We start from the raw sequence: 21797 nt of genomic DNA, 5'->3' as shown, positions 1-21797 counted from the left end.
ACCTCTGGGTCATTAGTACCTTCCTACTGATGCCCCGTCCTTTTGCACCTGAGTAGGCGTCCTCAGGTGTGGTCTTGGTACTCTGGGGCTGCCCTGGCTCTCATTTTGGGTGCTGCTCTATCTCTAATCCCCAAGCCTAGGCTGGATGGAGCGATTGACTGCTGCATTGTACGGGGCCTCGTGTTGTCTTGGTGTCACCTCCAAGCTCTAGAATGTGTTGTTAGACCAGATGTCCCTTATTGCGTTCTCGAGGAATTTGTTCTTTTAACCATTGCCTGCATTGAGCCGGGCAGTTCACTTAATGCATTTGCAACTTAGAAAGCACCTCATAAATATGGGCCATTCGGACACTTTGATTATTGGACTCTGCCCATGGTTCCAACCTGTCAAGGTCTTTGCAACCTGGATTCAGGGAAGCGTGACCCAGTCCACTTTTATTTCATGGCCAGTGGAATGAGGACATTATCTAAGACTTTATTCAAATTTTTAAAAAATGTGAAGAGAACCAGGATGACGATGGAGGCCTGCCATCCTGCCCTGGAGAATTCCCTTCTAAGCTGGCATCGATCTGGATCTGCCAGGGTGCCGACTCTCTTCTACGTTAGAAAAAATCAGGACATTCGCCCCTTAGTGGTCCTACATCTGCTCCCTTGCTCATCATTCCTCACAAGTGATTTACTGTTTGCAGCTATAGTTTCTTTCAGTGCCAGGAAATACATTTCATCGAGCGGAGGTGACAATGGCATTGAGGATGGCTGACAAGGCTCTCTTTTCTCTTGGGCATCTCTCCCATGCAAGCCTCTCGGGTTCCTGCTTTCTCAGGCATTCAGCCTCTCTCTGGGCTTCCCTGCTCTCCCACACATCCAGGCTACCCCCTTAGGACCCTGCCACATCACCTTTCCCCCTCCTTTATCCATTCTCTCTTTTTCATCAGAAGCTTTTTGGAGAACTCCCTTGCTCCATCATGTGGATCTTCTTCAATGCCAGCCCCCCTTTTTTCTTGATCGGTCATCAAGAGGGTGATCAGGGCTTATTGTAGGCCAGATGCTATGCTGGGTGCTAGAGATCCAAAGACAAAAATGAAGCGGGGTCTCCCCTCAAGAGGCTTCTATTTGAGAGGGGCGAGGAGACGTACACCGAGAGGTGCATTGGGAGCATCGAGGGCGACATCTTGAGAGCTTTCCTTTCTGGGTGGTCCCTGGAACCCCCAGAATCTGCTGTGTGACCCAGCACACTCCCAAGCTGAGCCCAAACCAGGAGTGGCTGGGTCTGGCGCAGAATGCAGCTGGCTAAATAGTGAGCGTCCGCTGAGGAGGGGGTTCATCACGCACAAGTCTTCCTGGGCAGAAATGGCGGGATGGGGCCAGAGCAAAGTCAGAAATGCTTGGAAGTGACACCTGGCCTTTCCAGTGAGTAGTTAGAGAAGGCAGGTTTGCCCAAAAGGCAGAGGTACAATGGGGTCAGCAAGGGTGTGGGCAAATAGAGACCACAAGTCAAGAGTTCGTGTCATTAGGAACACATTTGTGCTGACCCATCTGCTAGGACGAGAGCCGCTGCTGGACACTGGGGAGGAGAGCCAGCCCTCGCTCCCCCTTTTCTCCCTGACCCACCAACACATACTTGCCTGCATTCCAAACATCTTGAGTTTAACTCATCAGCGGAGAAAGCTGAAAGAGACCTTCGGGATCTGAACCCCAGCCTTGCCAGGGAGGAAATCTGGAACTCCCGGCTATCGAGACTTGGGCGTTTTCTCTGGGCTGCAGTAAAATGCTTCCTGTGTCAGCATCCCTTTCTCTGGTGCCAGGACTTCCAACGTTCTCATCCTCATGCTCACCATCGTGGGTCACTCAGGACGGCATCCCAGTTCTCCTTGTGGCCACTTCTGACTGCCAAAACATGGAATGGCCCATTGGAAGGACAGAGATTTCCCAGCGTCTTTCTGTTGGGTGGACTGAGACCTGTGAGAGTTGTCCGAATAGCGGAACTCTCCCTGTGCCAGGATGGCTATTGATGCCCATTGACCAACCGCCCGGTACATAGAAAGCACCTGGGAGATGCTGAGGTGACAAAGACAGGAGCAACCCTCACCCTGCCCTCAAAGCACATTCACACAGAGCAGAAATGAGGCATGTGGCACCATGGCTAGGACTGCTGAACCTAGAGCCAGGAAGACCCGAGTTTGAGTCCTGCCTTAGGAGCTGTGAGTTTGGGGAAGGGTCATGGGACCTCTGTTTTCCTCTGGACAGTGAGGCAGTTAGACTAAGGTCCCATTGAGCTCTCATTAAATTCATGGCCCCATGTGCCCCTCCACACATGGTAGGATATCAAAAAGACACTCCTTCACTCCGATTCATAGGAAATGTATTTAGTAGTTACTTTGTGCCAGGTGTGATGCCAGGCACAGGATGTACAAAGACAATGAGACTGTCTCTGCCATCTTCCCCTCTGGTGGGTCTCTAGTGTGCCCTGAGAAGAAGATCCCTCCTTTTTCTTTTCATCTCAATGGCATCCCATGCCTGGCACCATGTACGTCTTCCTGACCATGCAGGGAAGCCCCCAGGGCAGCGCATTCCCCAGTGATACAGAACACATTGTGAAGAGGGCCGCCGGCCGTGCCAGTGCCCGGTGAACTCGGACTTGGTCTAAGCCCAGGACGCCGGGGGAAGCTCACTGCTCTGGCTTCTCGGGGCCCCAAAGGCTCATGTCCTTGTGCCAGATCGCCACGAGAACTCCCTGCTATTTGCTCCGGGGTGGCACATTGAAGACCTCAAGAGTGGGTTAGGACCTCCGGTGCTCTCCGAGATAGGGAAGCCTATTTGCATATGGGCAGATTTCCACATCTGGGCTACGATATATAAACATGAATTACGGCAACATATAAACAAGCACGCTAGCTCTACAGAGACATGCAAATATGTGCTATTATAATTGTTATTCCAGGAGGAAGGATGGATGAAAGACTGTTTAGACTTGAACCTGAGATAAACCTTATTATAGGTCTGTGAAGGCTCATCTCCCCCCTCCGCCCCATTTCCCAGGCTCACCCCTAGAGTTTTTATTTTTGCAAGTGTCTATAATTCCTGACTCTGGCCAAGCCCACAGCTGGAAATGCCATGAGGGGGTTGTTCTGGCCGAACCAAAAGCAGAAAGCATCGTAAATCCCATGTTGAAATGCTGTTTTCATGACACATGCAGGCAGATTTTGCAGACTTCTGGGGTTTGCAGAGTTCAGAGAAGTTTAAGATAGGTCTCCAAGTTACACAGGGGTGGGAGGAAACGTTCCCATGGACTGCCCTCCTCCCCAATGTACAGAGCATCTTTCTGCCGCCCCTCGAAGGAGGCCTTCCTGAAGGCGATAAATGGTGGCTACCAAGGGGACCCTGGCATAGCCCTCCTCCCCCAGACCACTTGGACCTCATTTGGGCGAGAAATGGCCACTGAAGTTTCAGACAGCATGGAGGTCACTGGTCAATTCTCCCCCAAAATGCTATGCAGCTCTCAAGGAGTCACATGGATGTGCCAGACATAGTAGCCTGGCACCCATTGATGTTGGTGTATACAGAAAGACAGACAGATCGACAGACAGAGGCACTAAGAGCTTGATCTGTTTAACTCATAGGGAGAGCTCTTCAGGAAGTTCATCTTTGCAAAGTAGCCAGTGCCCATGTCTACGGTTTCCATTTAAGTCCTCCCCAGGCTCTCCTGATGATGATCTAGCCTCGTGACCTCAGATGTGGAAGTCAAAATAGCCACAATGAGAAAAACAGCCCCCCAATGAGGGTCTGCTATTCCATTCCGTTTCTCTTTAGCACAGGGAACCCTTTTGGAGCCCCTCTGAAATGGTAACCTTGGAGTAGTCCTGCTTTTCCCAAAGGGAAAATCAGCCCTCCTGTGGGAGAGCAAAGCTACCCTTGGATCCCTTGATGACTGATCATTTATTATTCCTTCTCTAAACTACTAAGGCATCTCCCAGATGCCATATAACCAAGGCGCCATGTCCTGGTAGAAACCCTCCCTAATTCCCCCACCTCCATTTTGCGGATCCTATCCATCATTTACTCCTCGGGGATCTTGGGTGAGTCACTTGGGCAGTCCTTTCAACTTGGCCTCAGTCTCTTCATTTGTAAAATAAGGATGTTGAGTTAGGCTGAATGATTTCTTAGAAGCCTTCCAGCCCCACATCTGGAATGCTGTGGACCTCTCTATCACCAGTAATTGAGAGGTGGCATAACACAATATGAATGGAGAAGACCTGGATTCAAACCCAATTCTGCTACAGAGTGTGACTCTAGGGGAGTCGGGGAATCTCCATAAGCCTCAGCTGCTTTAGCTGTAAAATGAGGATGACAACTGTTGTGAGGCTCAAATGAAATACGTTTTGTAAAGTCCTTCACAAAGTTTAAGCAACCATAAAAATCACATTATTATCATGATCATGATTTTATTCTTTTTTTTGACAAGGTTCAGAGAGAAAGACTCCTGGGACGAGTCACTACTCTGCTGCTATTCTTTTATAGTTAATGATCTATGGATTGTTATTATTATGATTTTATTAATCTCATCATTTTTGATGAGGTGCACACAGTAATGGTCCTGGGACATTTCAGGACCCTGCTGGAGTTTTAAAAATATTTAGTCTTCTACATATCTACAGAAGCCAGTTCTCTATATAATTTTTATTAACGCAATCTCTATCCTCCAATTAATATCTACTTATTGCCTGACAAAACAGAAGCTCTTTGTCGACCAGAATTACTTTCCCTTTTTGTCTTTGTATCTCCAGTTCCAGGAGTCCAGTAGGAACAGTTTTTGGAGGGGCCAAAGGGTTACAGACTTAGAGCTAGAGTGACGGAAGACTTTAGAGGTTAGCAAGTCCAACTCTCTTATTTGACAGATGAGGAAACTGAGGCCCAAGAGTTGAAGCCTAAGGTGAGGATCTGATTGAATAATGAAGCCTCCATGCTCTAAGGCCTCCTTGTGTTCTGCGGTCAGGGCCTGTCGACTTCCGTCAGTCATCTGGATGTTTCCCAGTCTCCAAAGTGCTTGGCATGGTGTAGACACGATGTCTAGATGACTGAATCCTTTTCTCCCTCCCCAGCTGGATGACTTGGCATCTTCCAGAGCAAAAAACATTCTCAAGGAACACCCAAGGGATCAAAACCCGATGCGGCTGCCTCCAAAGAGTCCATCCAAGAGTAGGGTTAGAAAAAGAAAAACAAGGGAAGGAGAAAAGATTCTGCCCATGGTCTGCATGAGAAGGGAAAAAAGAGTCTTTCTAAAGAACTCCTCATGGAAATGAGAGTCAGGGATCAAGTGATGTTTATCCTGGTCTTTTTTCAGTTTCAAAAATGCACATTTTTGCGAGGTAAGCTTGCTGAGTAAATTAACATTTGCATATAAAAAATGCAAGCATCTCAGCAGGGAAGTCACTGCACATGCTTGGGAAAAGTCGGATTTTCTCGGGCTTCACTTCTGTGGTTTTGTTTTGTGTTTTGTTTCCAAATGGACCTTCACCAAGGCCCAAATGACTCCTGTGAGCAGGGTCAACTCCAGCACTCACGCGGGGGAGAAGAGCCTGGGACGGAGCATTTTTGGCATTTTTCTCTCATGTTTTTTCCTTCACAGGAGCACCCAACAGAAAAAATCAGAACTATTCCAAGCTCCCTTTAAAGGGATGGAGCCACATTTCTCCAATGTTAAATGTTAGCAGAGTTTATATTGGGCTGTCATAGTTCTTTACTCTATTCCACAGCATACAAGACATCGATCTTAACATCTGGTTTTTAATAACAGTTGACAACTGGGAGCTCTTTTTATTCCTACAAGTAGACTGGGAACACTAGTGATATTGGCAGTGTATATTTTCAAGCTAAAATTCCTGTCCGTTTCAATCATAATTAATTACCCCTTATTTTCTTTAAGATTTAATTTACTACAAGTAATTTGCATTAGCGCAAACTTCAATGTTAAGAATTAGGGGTGGTGATTTTCTCCCTGTATTTAAGTTCTAGGTAGGAGGATTAAAAATATGACTAAATTTATTCCATTTCTGAAGCTTTGAATGCCAAATGAAATGAACCATCCTAACAGGAAAAGTAGAGTGTAATTATTTTCAAGGGGAATCATCAGTAATAAATTCTGATATAATGTTTGTGAAGCACTTAGCACAGTGCCTGGCATATAATAGGTGCTAAATAAATGCCTATTCCCCTCCTCCTTCCTCTTTTATAGGATCACAGTTTCAGAGTTGGAAACCACTATCTAACCCCTCATTTTGCTGGTAAATAAGCTGAAGCCTATGAAGCCCAAATGTCTTGTCCAAAGTCACACACATAGTATCTAACAGTCAGGATTTGAACCCTTGTCTGTGTTAGCTCTCCATTTTTAATTTTGATATTTATTTATTCATTTAGTTAATTTACATATTCAATTGATCTGTCATCCATCCATCCATCCATCCATCTATCCATCTATCTTTCTATATCTGTCATCCACCCGTCCATCCGTCCATCTATCTCTCTATCTATCTATCTGTCTGTCTGTCTGTCTGTCTGTCCGTCCGTCCATCTGTCCGTCCGTCTGTCTGTCTGTCTATCTATCTATCTATATCTGTCTGTCTGTCTATCTATCTATCTATCTATCTATATCTGTCTGTCTGTCTGTCTGTCTATCTATCTATCTATCTATCTATCTATCTATCTATCTGTCTGTCTGTCTGTCTGTCTGTCTGTCTATCTATCCATCCATCCATCCATCCATCCATCCATCCATCCATCCATCCATCCATCCATCCATCTATCTATCTATCTATCTATCTATCTATCTATCTATCTATCTATCTATCTATCTATCTGTCTGTCTGTCTATCTAAATATCTATCTCTCAAACCTCTCTGTACCCAGAGTTTCTCAAGAATGATAGACCTTAAAACTATTACTTTCCATTTATCTACTTATGAGTGGAGGGGAAATGGTACGAAGACATGATTCATTGAAGTTGAGATCTCTTAATGTGGAAAGTTCCCTCCATTAATGCAAACTGTTGACTAATGGTATAATAATTTAGAGTGTTTGAGAATTATCTTAGATAATTACCAGATAAATGACCCATGCTCAGACAGGTGAAGCCTAGTGACCTGGCCAAGGTCATACCTGTAGTCTGTGTCACAATGGAAACCACATCTTCCTGTTTCCTAGTCCCGATCTCTAATTATCTCATGCTGCTATACAGAAACATAGACCTAGAGCTTGGAGGGATCAATTTAGACATATGGAAGGTGAGGACACAGGGAGATTGAGTAATTTGCCTGAAGCCTTCTTTGAATCCCAACATCCCTGTAGGGTTTGACCTAAGCTCTGAACATTTTTAGCCTCATCTCCTATACTTTCTATATCTATAAGCCTAGGCTTCAACATTTAGATCTGGAAGTAATCTCAAAAGACATCTAATCTTCATTTATAAGTGGTAGTTTCCTAGATCTTAAAACTGGAAAGTAGCTTACAGGTTGGGGGAAACAACTTCCTCATTTCAATAATATTAGCTAACACTGATGTGGTTCTTTAGCACTTTATATATGTTATATTATTTGATCTTCAGAACTTCCCAGTGGGTAGATTATTAGTCCCATTTTTCAGATGAGAAAACTGAGCCTGGGGGATTTTAAAAGTGACTTTCCCAGGATGACATAGCAAACAATTATCTGCATCAGAATTTGATCTCAGGACTTTCTGATTCCACATTCCAACACTTTATCTAAAATAACTTTGAGCTGCCTGTTTTATAGAAAACTGAATCCTAGAATGATTCAGTCTTTCCCAAAGCTACAAAGATAATAAGTACTAGATGAATCCAATGGGCTAAGACCTATAAAAATGATGAGGCAACTTGATGAGTGACCAAAGGTGGCATTTGTTATCAAGAAGACCTGGGTTCAAATCCTGATTCCAATGCTTACTATGTGACCCCAGGAAAGTCACCTAGATTCTCTGGGTCTCCATTTGCCCATCTGTAAAGAGAGACTGGACTCAATGAACCTCTCTGATCCTTTTGAGCTCTAAATTAGTGATTCTTTATTGAAGCTGAGACATCACAAGAACCTTATTCATTGAAGAAGTGTCCTAAAGCCCTTTTCAGTCAACAGGGCTGCAAGCAGAAAGGTTGCCCCTCATTTAACCAAAACATTCAATTCAACTGAAGCCCACATTCTGCAACATTCCAGCAAATGGGAGTTTTATTCTCTCTTCATTAAAACCATCTGCCAGTTTTTGTCATCCTTCAGAAGTTGACGGACATTCCAGCCTATGCTTGCCCTTTGCTGTGATAGCCCTAGAGAACAGGGTGCCTTTAATAAGTCGAGACAGTGAGGGGCTCCGAGAAGCCCCAGGATTTAAGGAGGGTCTCGTGATACAGGTGTGAGGGGCTCACAGGGGCTGGCCAAGGGTAGTCCCCATCAAGAGGTGTGATTTCTCAGTCTTCAGCTTTTCTGGATGCTTTTTAGGCTGAAAGAACTGAAGGGCATTTGATTACTCTAATTGCTTTTTTGCTCATTAACACACACACACACACACACACACACACACACACACACACACACACACACACACACACACGCATCTCCTGTCTTGCAACATATTCAAAATGCACGTTCCCCCTTACATGCATCTGTAATAGCTGTAATCTACTAATGTTTTTTGACACAAAGTTAGGGCTGGGAAGTTTGGTGTTTTCTGTTTGGGTGGCCGTAGATGCATTTGCCAGAGGTGGTGTTGGGATGCTTCATGGGCTACAACTTTATCCTTTGAAAGAAAAAGCCAAGATGAGTTTGCTTGTGAAATGCACCAAGGTGTAACTAACCTTTTCTTCTTTCATTCCAATGCGTACCTCCTAATCTCTGGTCCAGGATGATGAGGAGGGTATCTGGGCATAACCGATCCTATAAACCAAAGTTCCAGTTTTGTTTTAAGGGGTGAGAAACCATCTTTTATCTCATTTTTTTCAACACTGCATTCTGGTATTGTTGTTGTGTGTGTCTAGTTGTGTTCGTTGGTGTCTGTGGCTGTGAACAGTGTTTGCTGATGTCTTTTGTGAGCTCAGAATGTGCCCATCCCCTGACCACTCCAAGCCTGTCCCCGTGCTAACCTCCTCCCTTTCCCCCAATATTGATGAATATTGCACTCTTCCTCCACTCTGGGAGTGGAGAGCTGCCCAGCTCCCATTGTGGCTCTGCCAGCCTTAAGCTGCTCTCTGGGATTCCCAGCCTCACTTGAGGAAAGACCATAAACCCTGGACATGGCCAAACTTCTCCCACATTAAGAAGTCCCCAAAGGGACTGCCCTGCTCCTGGCAAGCCCATGCCATAGGAGGGGTCTTGCAAACGTGCTTGTGGCTTTGTGTGTTTTGGCAGGGAATGGGTCAACACTAAGCATCTCTGTGGCTGCATGAGGCTGATATTGTGACCTGCCAGTGGTCAGTCCTGGGACAAGTATGTAAGAGAACCCCCAGGGGAGAAAGAAGGAATCCTGGGGAGGAGGGAGGGTCCTGGGTCTATTCAGGAGAGCAGGATGGGAGCACCAGGGAGTTCTTTCCTTGACAGTCTCAGAATGGTGGCTTTTGAGTTGGTTTCTGGAAGAAGTCTGGCATTCATTGTCAATGACGCACAGTAGTGATGTTTCGACTGTCTTGACCCTTTAAAGGGCTTTTGATTCCATCGACTTTTTCCAGCTCTGGGTAAACCTTCCTTCCACTGAGAACTTTGCCACTGGCTGCTTTCAAACTGAACGGTAAAGCATGCGATTCCCCCACGTTTCTTCTAAATTTCATAATTGAGCTTGACCAGCCCTGGCTGTTGGGAATGCCATTTCCCTGGGACACCACGATCTGTTGAACTTGATGCGATACGAGAGGAAGCGGCATCTTCCCCAAAATGGAATTTGCACAGTGACATGGAAAATGTCATTGCGCTGCCGGGTGTTGCTGAAGCGCTTTGTAAGGTACAATGAACATGCCTGATTTCTGTGCTTGGTCCGATTGTTTGATGCTGTGAATTGATTTGGCCCATTTCCCAGGGAAGCCCTGGTGGCTTTGGGGTAATGTTCTGAGCCCTGGTGAATCGCCTGGGTCTGTCTGTGCCCCAGTGAATCATGGCGCTCTTCTGATGATCTACACGCAAAGCTTTTCATGGCTGCCTTGGAGCAAACTGAGCTCTCCAGATTGGTGACGCTCTGAGTTCAGATATATCATGGCGCTCCTGCCCTTCCCTACTTCTGCCTCCTCGGGCACCAGGGAAGACAACTCTTACAATATTGCCTTCTCTGGGACCATCAGGGAAAGTGTGGCTCCAAGGCTTCAGGTGGGTCATAATCAGTAATTGCCTTGTTTGACTCAACTGGTGATGGATGGTTTTAGGAGACGCTTCCTGTGTAGCTTTCACACTTTCAACTTGACCTACAACAAATTCCACCTCCCACCAAGGTGTCACATTCCTTTCTCCAGCCTTGGAGGTGGAGGCTGGCCAGTTATTTTTTCAGGTAGGGAGTCTCCTTCCGTGCAGTCAGGATGTTTGTGCTTTTAGACTCATTTGCCCCCATTCGCGTCTTTATGGGAGACCAGCACCCTTTCTGCTCTTGCTTTCTAGTTCATGAAAGGAGAAAGGGGATGCTGCAGAGGGCCAGACAAGGACTGGTCACCATAAGGATGGCTCTCTCTGAGATACTTTCCTAAGAAGAAGGGGATGGATTAAAGATTTCTAGAGACTCACACGGAAAAGCGAGGAGGTGCAAATGAAGGGAAAATCCTGTTAAAGGGGAAGGAAATGTTTTCTATCTTATAAAACGAGCAATATGTCAAACATGTCAAAATGTAGAATGGGACATTTAAACAAATGAGGGCTGAAAAGGGATTGGAATTTGCGGTGAAAAAATTCTGTATTGGTCTCGACAACATCCTCACGGAGACCTTCTTTCTGCTCTCCTCCTCGTGCTTTAGTTGTGTGTGCCCCCCCAAAGAGAATAGATTTCTGACTTTACTAGCATTTGATTTTTAATTTTCTAATATTTTACACTTAATAACGTGAATCACAATTTGTGTGTTTATTTTGTACTTTGTTTGCAAAGCATTTTCTATACATTATCCCGTCTCGACATCTTAACCACCTTGATTCTGGCAGAGGAGACTAGATTTAGGCTAGAAAGAATGTTGGGGGCCGCTCCGTCCAACCCCTTCACTTTACAGATAAGGAAACTGAGCTCCATGAGAGGATTAGGAAGGGAACAAGGTGGTCTCCGAATCACAAAGGATAATAACTGGAGGGACCTTCAAGATCAACTAGTTTGTCCCACCTTCATTTTCACTGGAAGAAAGAAAAGGTCCCCCCAAGGGCCAGAGTCACCCAGGGCATCTCGGATGTTAGGGCAGGAGACAAATAGCTTTGCAAACACCATGGAGGTGCCAGTCTAATGAAAAGACGTAGAATATTTTGCTTTTCATAACAAATGTAGCCCAATAGATGGCCCAAGTCTTGCCTGATGATCTTGAGGTGAGGGTGGGGAATGGGGAAGAGGGGGGACAGGCAGGGGTCATGATGGGCTTGGAAGGGTTTTTCATGCTCCGGTTGGGCCTTTAAGCATGAGCACAAGAATAGATTATATGTGCATTGTTCAAGGAATGGCCTGGCCAAGTTTGGACGGACATCATCAAGGATAGATGAGTTGGTTTGGGGTCTTGCTTTGACTTTGACTGGTTCTGTGTTTTTGGTTACAGCAGCTCTCAAAGACTGTCCATGGAGTCATTGAGGGGCTGCTATTTGTGTCGGCGAGGGGAGTACCCACGCTGATGCTTGCGGTACGGCGCATCCCTAACAAACAGACCCCTAATGGCTATCATTCAGGATGCAAACCCACTTTATAGGCTCCAATAAACTTTACAGGTTTCTGAGGAAAACAACTTATCTTCCTTTATGATGCTTTTAAAAGTGCTTTCTCAGATATCCTCGGGCTTTTTAAACTCGTATCTTTTGGTATTTAAATCACAAGATACTGCAAGGACATGTGATCCGGAGCAGCCGGCGCATCCTTGAGGAATATTATGATCCCTGAGGCCTCCAGGATACAGTAATTTTACAAGTAAGGGAAGATAATGATAGCACATTAAACTCCAACTGTCTTGGAATATTGAATTTACAGTCCTTATAAAAGAAAAATTATAAGATGGGGCTATTTTATTGGGCATCATTAATGTGTATAGAATGGAAGTAGAAAGACTTCACTTGAATAATAATTTAGGAAAATGGCAGCCCAATGGAATGAACAGGATCCCCTCCAATGCCCGCCCTCCTGCCGCTCCACCTCCCCACCTTTTACCCCTCAAAGATTCTAAGCCCACTCGGTTTTATTCCTGTCTGTGACCATGACTAAATAATTCACCTTTGGAGTTGGCCTCTCTGCGCATAAAAGGATGATAGGATTGGGCGCAGGTTGTTGACTCTTCTAAGTGGTTTGATAATCCCATACCCTATTCACCCACCCCCAGGCACACCGTCTCCCACATAGGCACAAACACCCCGACACACTAGGTGTACCCATTCTCCCCATAACACTCTCCTCTCCTCGTGCCTTCTCAGTACCCACACGTGAGCCCTTGCCCACCCTCCTTCACACACTGAAATGGCCACACACACATGTGACCTCAGAGATGTTCAGAGACTCCTCCAGGCCACCTCCATTCCCAGGCTCTCTCATATACACTCGTACATTTTTTAAACCCTCACCTTCTCGCTTAGAATCAATATTAAGGATTGGTTCCAAGGCAGAAGAGCAGTAAGGGTTAGGCCATGGGGGTCAAGTGACTTGCCCAGGGTCACACAGTTAGGAAAGTACAAATACAATCTGGAACAAACTCATCAACAGATGCTTACATGCATATACTATCTCTTGTACATAGATGGGCATAGAGAGCAATGCCCATACTTACACATGGCTATGCTTCCTAAGAACACACCCATGCAGGTTTATCTTGCACATTATTCTTAAGCCTATATATACCCTATAACACTTTAACTGAGAAAGAGACAGAGAATTATTAAGTGATTACTATGATCCAGGTCATCATTGGAGGTCCCAAAATAAGGAGGCAAGGCAATCCCTGGCCCTGAGACCTTCCATCATAACAGGCGAGACCTCCCAAGAAAGGGGCATTGAATGGAGAAGGTTAGGAGATGTGGCCACCTAGCTCCTGGCCAGATAAAGCAAACCTTCACCTTGTAAAGCTGGGAAACTCAATTGGGGAGTCCAAGGTTCCACCAGTGTGAGATGATGAAGATGAGGATGAGACTAGAGAGCAGGCAGTGTGGTGAAAAGAAGACCAAGAAGGCATCTGCCTTGGCACTCCCATACTCAGACACATCCATCCATATTGATATACTCACACACATTTATTTACTTACCGCCAACTACTCATCAATACACAAACCCTCAACCCATATTCTTACATATGCCTATGCTGAACATATTTCTCTCTCTCTCTCTCTCTCTCTCTCTCTCTCTCTCTCTCTCTCTCTCTCTCTCTCTCTCTCTCTCTCTCTCTCTCTGTCTCTCTCTCTCTCTGTCTCTCTGTCTCTTTGTCTCTCTCTGTCTCTCTCTGTCTCTCTCTCTCTCTCTTTGTCTCTCTCTGTCTCTGTCTGTCTGTCTGTCTGTATCTCTCTCTCTGTCTCTCTCTCTTTGTCTCTCTCTGTCTTTCTCTGTCTCTCTGTCTGTCTGTCTATCTCTCTCTCTTTGTCTCTCTCTGTCTCTCTGTCTGTCTGTCTGTCTCTCTCTCTGTCTCTCTCTCTCTCTCTCACACACACACACACTCTCACAAACACACATACTCTCTCACATCTCCCCAGCTGGACCACCCATGGATGGATACATGTATATATCTCCTTGGCCCTCTCTTTGCCTGAAAGAAGGACTGAAGTGTAAAACCTGAATTTATTTTGGGGAGTCTCTTTTGCAGCTGCTGGGAGCCCAGGGGAACCTCCACAACTTCCCTGCCTGCCCCGGCCCCAGTCCTGAGACTCCCTGCCTCTCTAGTCCCCATCCTGTCCCATCACTTTCCCTCCTGGAGATGTGTGCTAACATGGCAGCCTGGAGGTGTCAGAGAAGCTTAGAAGGCCGTTAGAAGCCATTGGGCATCTCTACCTTCCTCACAAAGCAAAGGTGAACGATTTGAGGAGAACAAGTTCTACTTACTTCCTCGATGGATGCTCACTTTTAAAAATCTGTTTGTTTCATGGGGCCGCAAGAGAAGCAGACATTTCTTGCAAAGTAGGAGGTTTAGGGTCCTAGCTAAAACCTTTGTGTCGCGGCACCCGTGCTCATCGCTCCCCGGGAATGCTGGTAATGGAGCAGACATGGTACACAAGATTGTTTTTATGTCTTAAACCACTAGAAAGGAGTAAGTCTTTTTAAATTAGAAACATATACAAATTTTTAGGACCTGATTCATAAAAATACAGCTGTGGGCATGAGCATGTTTTGGCTCTGGGCCTTGATGTTCATAGAACCACTCAGTTCAAAATGAGACCTTTTAGTTGGATGCCACCAGGCATGTGGTCCCTGTTACAGTAAGTGCAAATGGAAAACACACAAGTCTGGGGCCCGAAGCAAAGAGCTTTTTGACACATAGAGTCAGAGGCCCGATGGCTAGTGGAACTCCTCACTATGTCTGGCCTCTGAAGGAAAGAAGAAATGAATGCTGGTTGGGTACTGGGCCTCTTAGTTCTCATTGAGCTGAAAATATCTGCCCTCTAGGCTGTATTCTAGGAAGGGGTCTTGGGGCGCATAAAGGAGATAGAGAGAGATCCAGTTTCATAAAGAACTTTGGAACAAATGGGGCCCATCCCAGGGCCTCTAGAAACCACATTTAAGTCCTAGTGAAAATAATGATGTGCCTCCAGCGAAAGGGTGAAGGCCAGTTCTTGGGTGCTGGATTTTGAAAAACAATTAAAATGTGGCATCGTTTGAACTGATTTCCTTCGGTAGGGTAAGTCACTTTCATTCCCTGAATTGTCTCTGTTTTCTCCTCAGTTGAGGGTTAATTGACCTTTGAGGTTTCTTGAGGATCTGATAGTTCTATATTCTGTGTTCTTGGACCCCTTCCATCTCTGACGTTCTAGGTTCTAAGATTATTTCTGTCTTTGACAGTCTGTTTTCTCAGTTTTAAGGTCACTTGTAGCTCTGATATTCTGGGTTCAAACATCCCTTCCAAATTCTCATTCTAGAACCCAAGACCTTGCCCAGCCTGTCTGCTGAGATCTCTCCAGAACATCCAGTGATTCTGAACTGGACAGGAGGAAATCTCATTGACATCCCTTGCTTTGTTCCCATACAGTAAGCCAGAAAAGAACATTGACTAAGTGCAGCTATGAAGCCCATTTGGCAAGATTGTTTAAACTCATGAGAAGTGTGAGCGGAGGCTTCTAGTGATCAGTGACAAAGCAGAAAAGGAAAGAAGCAGTTGAGTTTCGATGTGGAGAAACAGGGTTCACATTCTGGGTCAGTCACATAATAAATGTGTGACCTTGGGCAAGTCACAGTCTCCGAGAATCTCTACCAAGAATGGAGTATCTTCCTCTGCTGTAAACTGAGAGGGCTAGATGAGATGTGGTCCACAGTCATCTCCAACTCTAACTCTATGATTCAGAAAAGAAAATTGGAGTGCCCAATAAGGAAATTCATCCTGTGATGGACATAGGATGATATGACTGAGATCAATTGGGGGTTGGGGGATGGCAGAGAAACAACATGGCAGAAGGATAACATGGCTCCCAGGGTAATTAAGGGATGGGAGGAAGCAGGAGAGATTTGTTGGTGCTTCCTACTTTACTGAGAATTCCAGGATTCAGCGCGGGTCTGGCAGAAAGTCTGATGTCCCTTTGGCTGCCTCATAAGTTCTCAACTTCCTTTTTTAAAGGAGAAATATTTTCATTAGAAAGGCAGGTGGATTGATGAGGCGTGTAGACAGTGCAACTGGCCTTTGAGTCAGGACTCTTTGGGTCTCCCCTTGAGGAAGCTGTACAACAGGTGTTTTGGAAGAGGAAGTTTCTCATTGGGAGCCCTTCTCCCCAATTCTGCAAATGATTAATAAATAAAATAATTGATGGATGAATAAACAAATGAATAGGTGAGTGTGAGAATGAATAAATAAATTTGGAAAAACAGAACAAAACAAATACAAAGAAAGTTTGGGTGTCTCATACTGCCCAGACTCTTGTGGACTCGCCCCATTAAGGCTTCAGGGTCTTTTTCCCAACAATGCCCCTGGCCCAGACCTTTGTGTCAGAAAGACAAGTCTCTCCTTTGGTTTAATGATCAGACCTACAGACCACTAGGAAGGGGAAAGTATATATGATGATTGGCTAAGAACAGTACATCGAGACTATCAGGCCACTAGATGGTGTGGTAGTGATGTTGGAGTCAGAGAGATCTGAGTTCAAATCTGGTTTTACTTATCATCCATGTGATCTTGGGCAAGTCACTTAACCTCTGTTTGTCTCAGTTTCTCAACTGTAAAATGGAGATAATAAGAGCCCCTTACCTTGTGAAGATCAAATGAGATAATAATTTTAAAGTGCTTAGCACAGTACCCTGGCCCAACACTGTTAGTTATTATTAATATCATTATTACCATTGTCATCATCATAGAGTTCCCAGTTGGAAGAGATCCTAAGGATCTTCTAATGTACCCCCATTACTTTACACAGGGGGATCCTGGGGCCCAGAAAGTGATGGAATCTGTCTAGGACCAGAATTCCCCATTCTGAAAGGAAGAGGGCAAAAGATATTTAAATTATTAATCTGGGTAAGACTCAATGATGACCTTGAGCTTTTCTGAAACTGAAGTGATTGGGTGTAGATGGAGCCGCCATCTTTAAACAGGAAGAAAGGAAAGGATGGCCAGATGGTCTCTCGATTGAGGGTCTCCAGACTAAGGGCCGCACAGTGCACCAAACAAGAGGTAGCTCGACACTAGTATGACACAACGAATGGCGGACTGACACCAAAGATGTCAGTCCAACCAGTGTTAGTTATTATTATCATCATTGTCATCACATCATAGTATTCCCAGTTGGAAGACATCTTAAGGCTCTTCTAATGTTCCCATTACTGTACACAGGGGGATCCTGGAGATACAGGAGACAGATTGAGCTCTATCTTTGCTCCGATAACCAGTGGGTTACCAAGGGTCTCCCCTTAGCCTCCATTGCTCCTCTGTGTGCACATCTATCCTGCCCCTTCCTAGCCAGGTGTGGGCCCTGTAGAGCAGTTATAGCATAAACTAAGTAGTGCCCCACAGCTAGGACACTGCCATTAAGAAAATATTCCCCCCTCCCACTCCTTCCCTCAAAAAAATACCCAGACACCCTCACAGGGTGGGCCTTAGGCTTGGGGCAATGACTGATGGGTAAGCATCTGGGCTCCCTTCTTTTCCTTTTGGGTGCGATCGCTGGGAGTCAAACAGGAGAAGCTGGCATGGGCTAATTGTGATCTGGACTCCTCCTCCTCTCCATTCTTTTTGTCCCAAACCCCAACTTTCCTATTCACATGGAGGGCACCAGCCCCCTCCCAGGCACCTAGACACCCCACCTTTGTTGCCATCCTCTGATTTTCACCCTCTCTGGTCTCCCAGATCCCAGGTCTATGTTTCTCTTCATTTCTTCTTTGAATCCCTCCCTGATACCCAGAAGCAAGAGGGTATGGAGAACTAGCCTTGGAATCAGGATGGCCTGAGATTCAATCTCACCTTGGCTGTGGACTCTGGGGAAGACTTTGGTATCTCAGTGCCCTAGTCAACAAGAGACTTCAAACTTCCTTGATCCATAATTTATAACCCCACCAATCAGTCTCCGTGATTGGACAGACGATCTCAGTCTGGGTCAGAGGCCCATCTTCTGGATGCCAGGAGTCATGTAGGACAAGAGGCAGTCTTTGCAGAGAAGATGCTGGCCACCTTTGCTAGAAAAAAAGTTCCTCATCTGAGAGTCCTCTGCATCAATGAAATCTCCTGTCCAGTCCCTATTCCCAGGGCCAGCACAGGGCACCTTACACGTAAAAGACAATTCTTTTTGAGCAAAGACATTTGACGGAGAATCGAAAGCTGAAAATGGTTGATCGATTTTTCAGCAGAATGACAAAAGTCAAAGAAGAGAGTTCAGTAAGTGGATTGTATTTGCATTTTGCTGGATGGTTTGATCCTACGGCCAATGAAATGTTACCTTCCCATCTAATTCCAATGGGCTTGGCTGTGTTCTCATGGGCTAAAACCTGGACGAGAAGTCATAAACAAAATGTAATGATGAATGAGCACCCAGCCAGTAGAGGGGAAGGGAAGGCAAGCATCCAGAGGAGTGCTATCACATTACGAGACATCTTTCCCACGCCAGGATTGGTGTGGAGGGAGGAAAACTCGCCTTACCCACTCCTTTGTCATTTGTTGTTGAGTGTGGCGTCATGCCTGTTCTTGCTTATCCTCTTTATTAATGATCTGTAAGAGGGAAAAAACAGCATGGGATGGAAAGTTGCAGATGACACTAATTTGTGAGGTGTCGGTAACACCAGCAAGGTCAGAGAAATAATACAAATGGACCCAGAGGTTGGGAGTGGAGAGGGAAAATAACAAAGCTTGGAAAAGCCCAGACACCCACATCTGGTGAATATTAATCGGAGACACAGATATCAATGGGTGGGAGGACTCTGAACAACTGAATTCTGGAAGAAAACTCTGGCCCAACAGACAGAAAGAAGAAATCCAAAAGAGAGCAGAAAGGAAAGCGAATGATGTTTCAGACTGGGTGTGAAAAGACCGAGCTGCCAATTCCAATTTATCGCCCTCTGGAGAGTGGAGGAGAATGGAAGCCCCTTCAGGGCAGCAGCTGTTGTCTATCGGTTTACCTCCCCAGCAGCTAGCATGGTGCATGACGCATAGGAAAAGGTGGGTAAAAAAAAATGTTTTGCATTGAATTATAGAATTCAATCTTTACACATCAGGAGATTTCATTCAATTCACTGTACTAAGACTTGACAGTATAAGGATGAATTAAAAAATAAAAAAGGATCATACGAGCCTCAGTGAACATATTATGTACTAGAGGGGATAAGACAGATGTAATTTTTCCCGTGATAGGTACATGGAGAGGTAATAATAATAATAATAGTAATAGTAATAACACACACAAACACATATATGGAGAAAGAGACAGAAAGACAGAGAGACAGAGGGAGAGAGAGAAAAAATAGAGAGACAGAGAGAGACAGAGGGAGAGGGAGAGAGAGAAAAAATAGAGAGACAGAGAGAGACAGAGGGAGAGGGAGAGAAAAAGAGAGAGAGAGAGAGAGGGGTAAGAAGGGAGGGAGAGAGAGTGTGTACCTACTATGTGCCAGGCACTGTGCTAAATGCTTTACAGATATTATCTCATTTGATCCTAGCTGTTCTGCAAGCAAATGAGTCTATACATGACTGATCAGAAGAGGAAGGAGAGAGAATCCAGAAGGGCTTTGAGTAGGAAAAGGAACAGGATCTGAAGCATGAAAGATGATCCAGATTCCGAGAGGAAATGGTAAAGAGGGAGTGCATGCCAGGCATGGAGGAGTGGTAGATAGAGTACTATTAGGGAGCAGAAGTAGCAGTTCCAATGAAAAAGTACGCTAAAGAAATGAATGTCTAATAATCCTGGAAAGATGACCTAGGACTGGATAGTAAAGGATGACTTTAAATGTCAAACAGAAGAGATTCTATTATAATCTAGAAGCAGTGGGAGCTGTTGAAGTTTCATGAGCAGGGGAAGACTTTAGGAGGCTTGTTTTGGTGACTGTCTGGAGGAACTGGAAGCTGGTGGCCAATTGGTAGGCTCTTGAAATGGGGGGAATATTAAGGATGAGGGTCTGAATTAGGGTGCTTGAAGCTGCTCCAAGTGCCTCCAAGCCCACCTATGTCTCCCTATGCCTTAAACGGGGGGCCCTGGCTTTGGGGGCTCTTCTCCATGATGGTAAAGGGATCTGGTTCTGATGAGACAACCAGTAAGTTCTCGGAAGATTTTCAAGGTGCTACAATACTGTGAACTGGCTGAGGGGGTGATACATTAGAGGTTCATTGAGGAGATGAGCCCTGGGACTCCGGCAGGTAGTGATGAAGCATGTGGGTGAACACGGGGAAGGGTCACAGCAGCAAAGTGTGGGCCTTGTTCCATGGCGCTGAATTTAAAGGATGCACCACCAGAAATGAGAGTCTTTCTGGAGAAGAGAAGCAACAGAGCTTAGCACCTAATGAGTAGAATCAGTTAAATTAAGAAACTTCCTGGAGGGTCTGAATGGCTGCATGGGGGAGGGCAAGAGTTCTTCCTTGTCCTGCCCCCCCTCCCCTAGGGGTCTTCTCCCCAGCATTAGTCTCCTGGTATCCTGGAAAAGGTTGGGGTTTTATGCCAATTGTCTGGGGTACCATTCATAGGATCATAGCATTTAAAGGAACAGGACCAAAAAAGTCATTGAATACAATCACCCATTTTGTAGATGACAACATTGAGAGAGGAAGTGATTTGTCCAAGGTCACACAGCTAGGAGATATCTGAGGCAATCCCTATCTTTCTAACTCCAAATTGAGCACTCTAGGCAAAATGCTATAATGTTTTTGCAAGTAGTGTATCCCCAGGAGCAAAAAGTGCTACTTGTAGCCCTACAAGACTATAGTTAGTTTTTCAGTCATGTTTGACTCTTCATGACCCCTTCTGGGGTTTTCTTGGAAAGGATATCAGTTTTCCCTTTCCTTCTCTCATTCAGTTTACAGGTGAGGAAACTGAGGCAAATAGGGTTTAATGACTTGCCCAGGTTCACACAGCTAGTAAGTGTCTGAGTCTAGGTTTAAACTGAGGAAGATGTGGCTTCCTGACTCAAGGGCCACCACTCTTGGTTAGGTGGTTAGCTGGCATCCATACGGAGGTCATGAAAGAAATCCTTCTTCATTCTTCTCCAGAAAGGGTATCATCGTCAAAGAAGCTGGGTGACTCGTGCCCACAAAGGGGTGATGGCTGGCTCACCAGCTGCCCTGATGCCTAAGGGAAATTCAAAGGTCATCAAGGGCCCTGGGGAGTGTCTCTTTGGAGGATTCCTGGGAGAACATGGACAGAAATTGCCCAGGAGGAGAGAAGGTGGCCATCAGATGGTCTTAAGCTGTGGAGGGAGTTCCCACATCACATTGATGAGATCACAGTCCCATTAATGTACAGAAGTTATGAACAGGAGGGTTGGTCCCATTGCCTGGAGAGAGGAGCATTTTCAGACTGGTGCCTGTTCCGTGGCCCTTCCTGGACTCTCACTCCCTGCCATGGGCCAGTCTGGGCCCTTCCTTGGCTTCACCAGGCTCACCCCCATCTCCAGACTCCTTAAAATGGCAGCAGGGATTGTCTTTTGTCTTTCTTGGTCCCTGCAGTACTTCCCACACAGCACCTAGTAGGTGCTTAATACATGTCCATGAAGGGCCCATCTGGAAAGAATGAAGTCATTGCCTGGCCTGGGGGCGGCCGCTCTCCCACTCCCCCCACGTTCATTTCTGGCAGTAGCTGGTCTCCTCCTCAGTGCTTGCTGCTGCTGCCGGGGTACCTGGGGCCAAAGCCCTGGAACGCCTGTGGGACCATCTTGAGTCAGCATGTGGGAGAATTAGCTGGGCCTGCTTTATCCCCCGGCTTATTTTCTTCTTTCAACACACCTTGAACTCTGATGTAACTGCAGAGTTAAGAGGCATTTATGTACAAATCCCTCCATGCAAAAGCC

At 45.6% G+C, this 21797-nt stretch overlaps 1 protein-coding gene across 10 annotated transcripts in view; it reads left to right on the top strand.

Moving 5' to 3' along the window:
* ERC2 (ELKS/RAB6-interacting/CAST family member 2) overlaps positions 1-21797 on the top strand; it is a 1021362-nt gene that overhangs the window by 807144 nt on the left and 192421 nt on the right. The window contains exons 19-20 of one of the 10 annotated variants that reach the window (XM_056804187.1): positions 8900-8965; positions 9404-11018. The exons of 8 other annotated variants lie outside the window; for them this stretch is intronic. In XM_056804187.1, the coding sequence (XP_056660165.1) occupies positions 8900-8926 (27 nt within the window). In that variant the 3' untranslated portion in view covers positions 8927-8965; positions 9404-11018. Of the gene's footprint in view, positions 1-8899; positions 8966-9403; positions 11019-21797 lie in introns of those variants that run through there. One more of the 10 variants, XM_056804186.1, reaches the window with a different exon arrangement.

The sequence above is a fragment of the Monodelphis domestica genome, chromosome 7, assembly GCF_027887165.1.
Source record: "Monodelphis domestica isolate mMonDom1 chromosome 7, mMonDom1.pri, whole genome shotgun sequence".
NCBI lineage: Eukaryota > Metazoa > Chordata > Mammalia > Didelphimorphia > Didelphidae > Monodelphis > Monodelphis domestica.
Note: the sequence above shows the minus strand (reverse complement) of the source record. Positions and strands in the feature narration are given on the sequence as shown.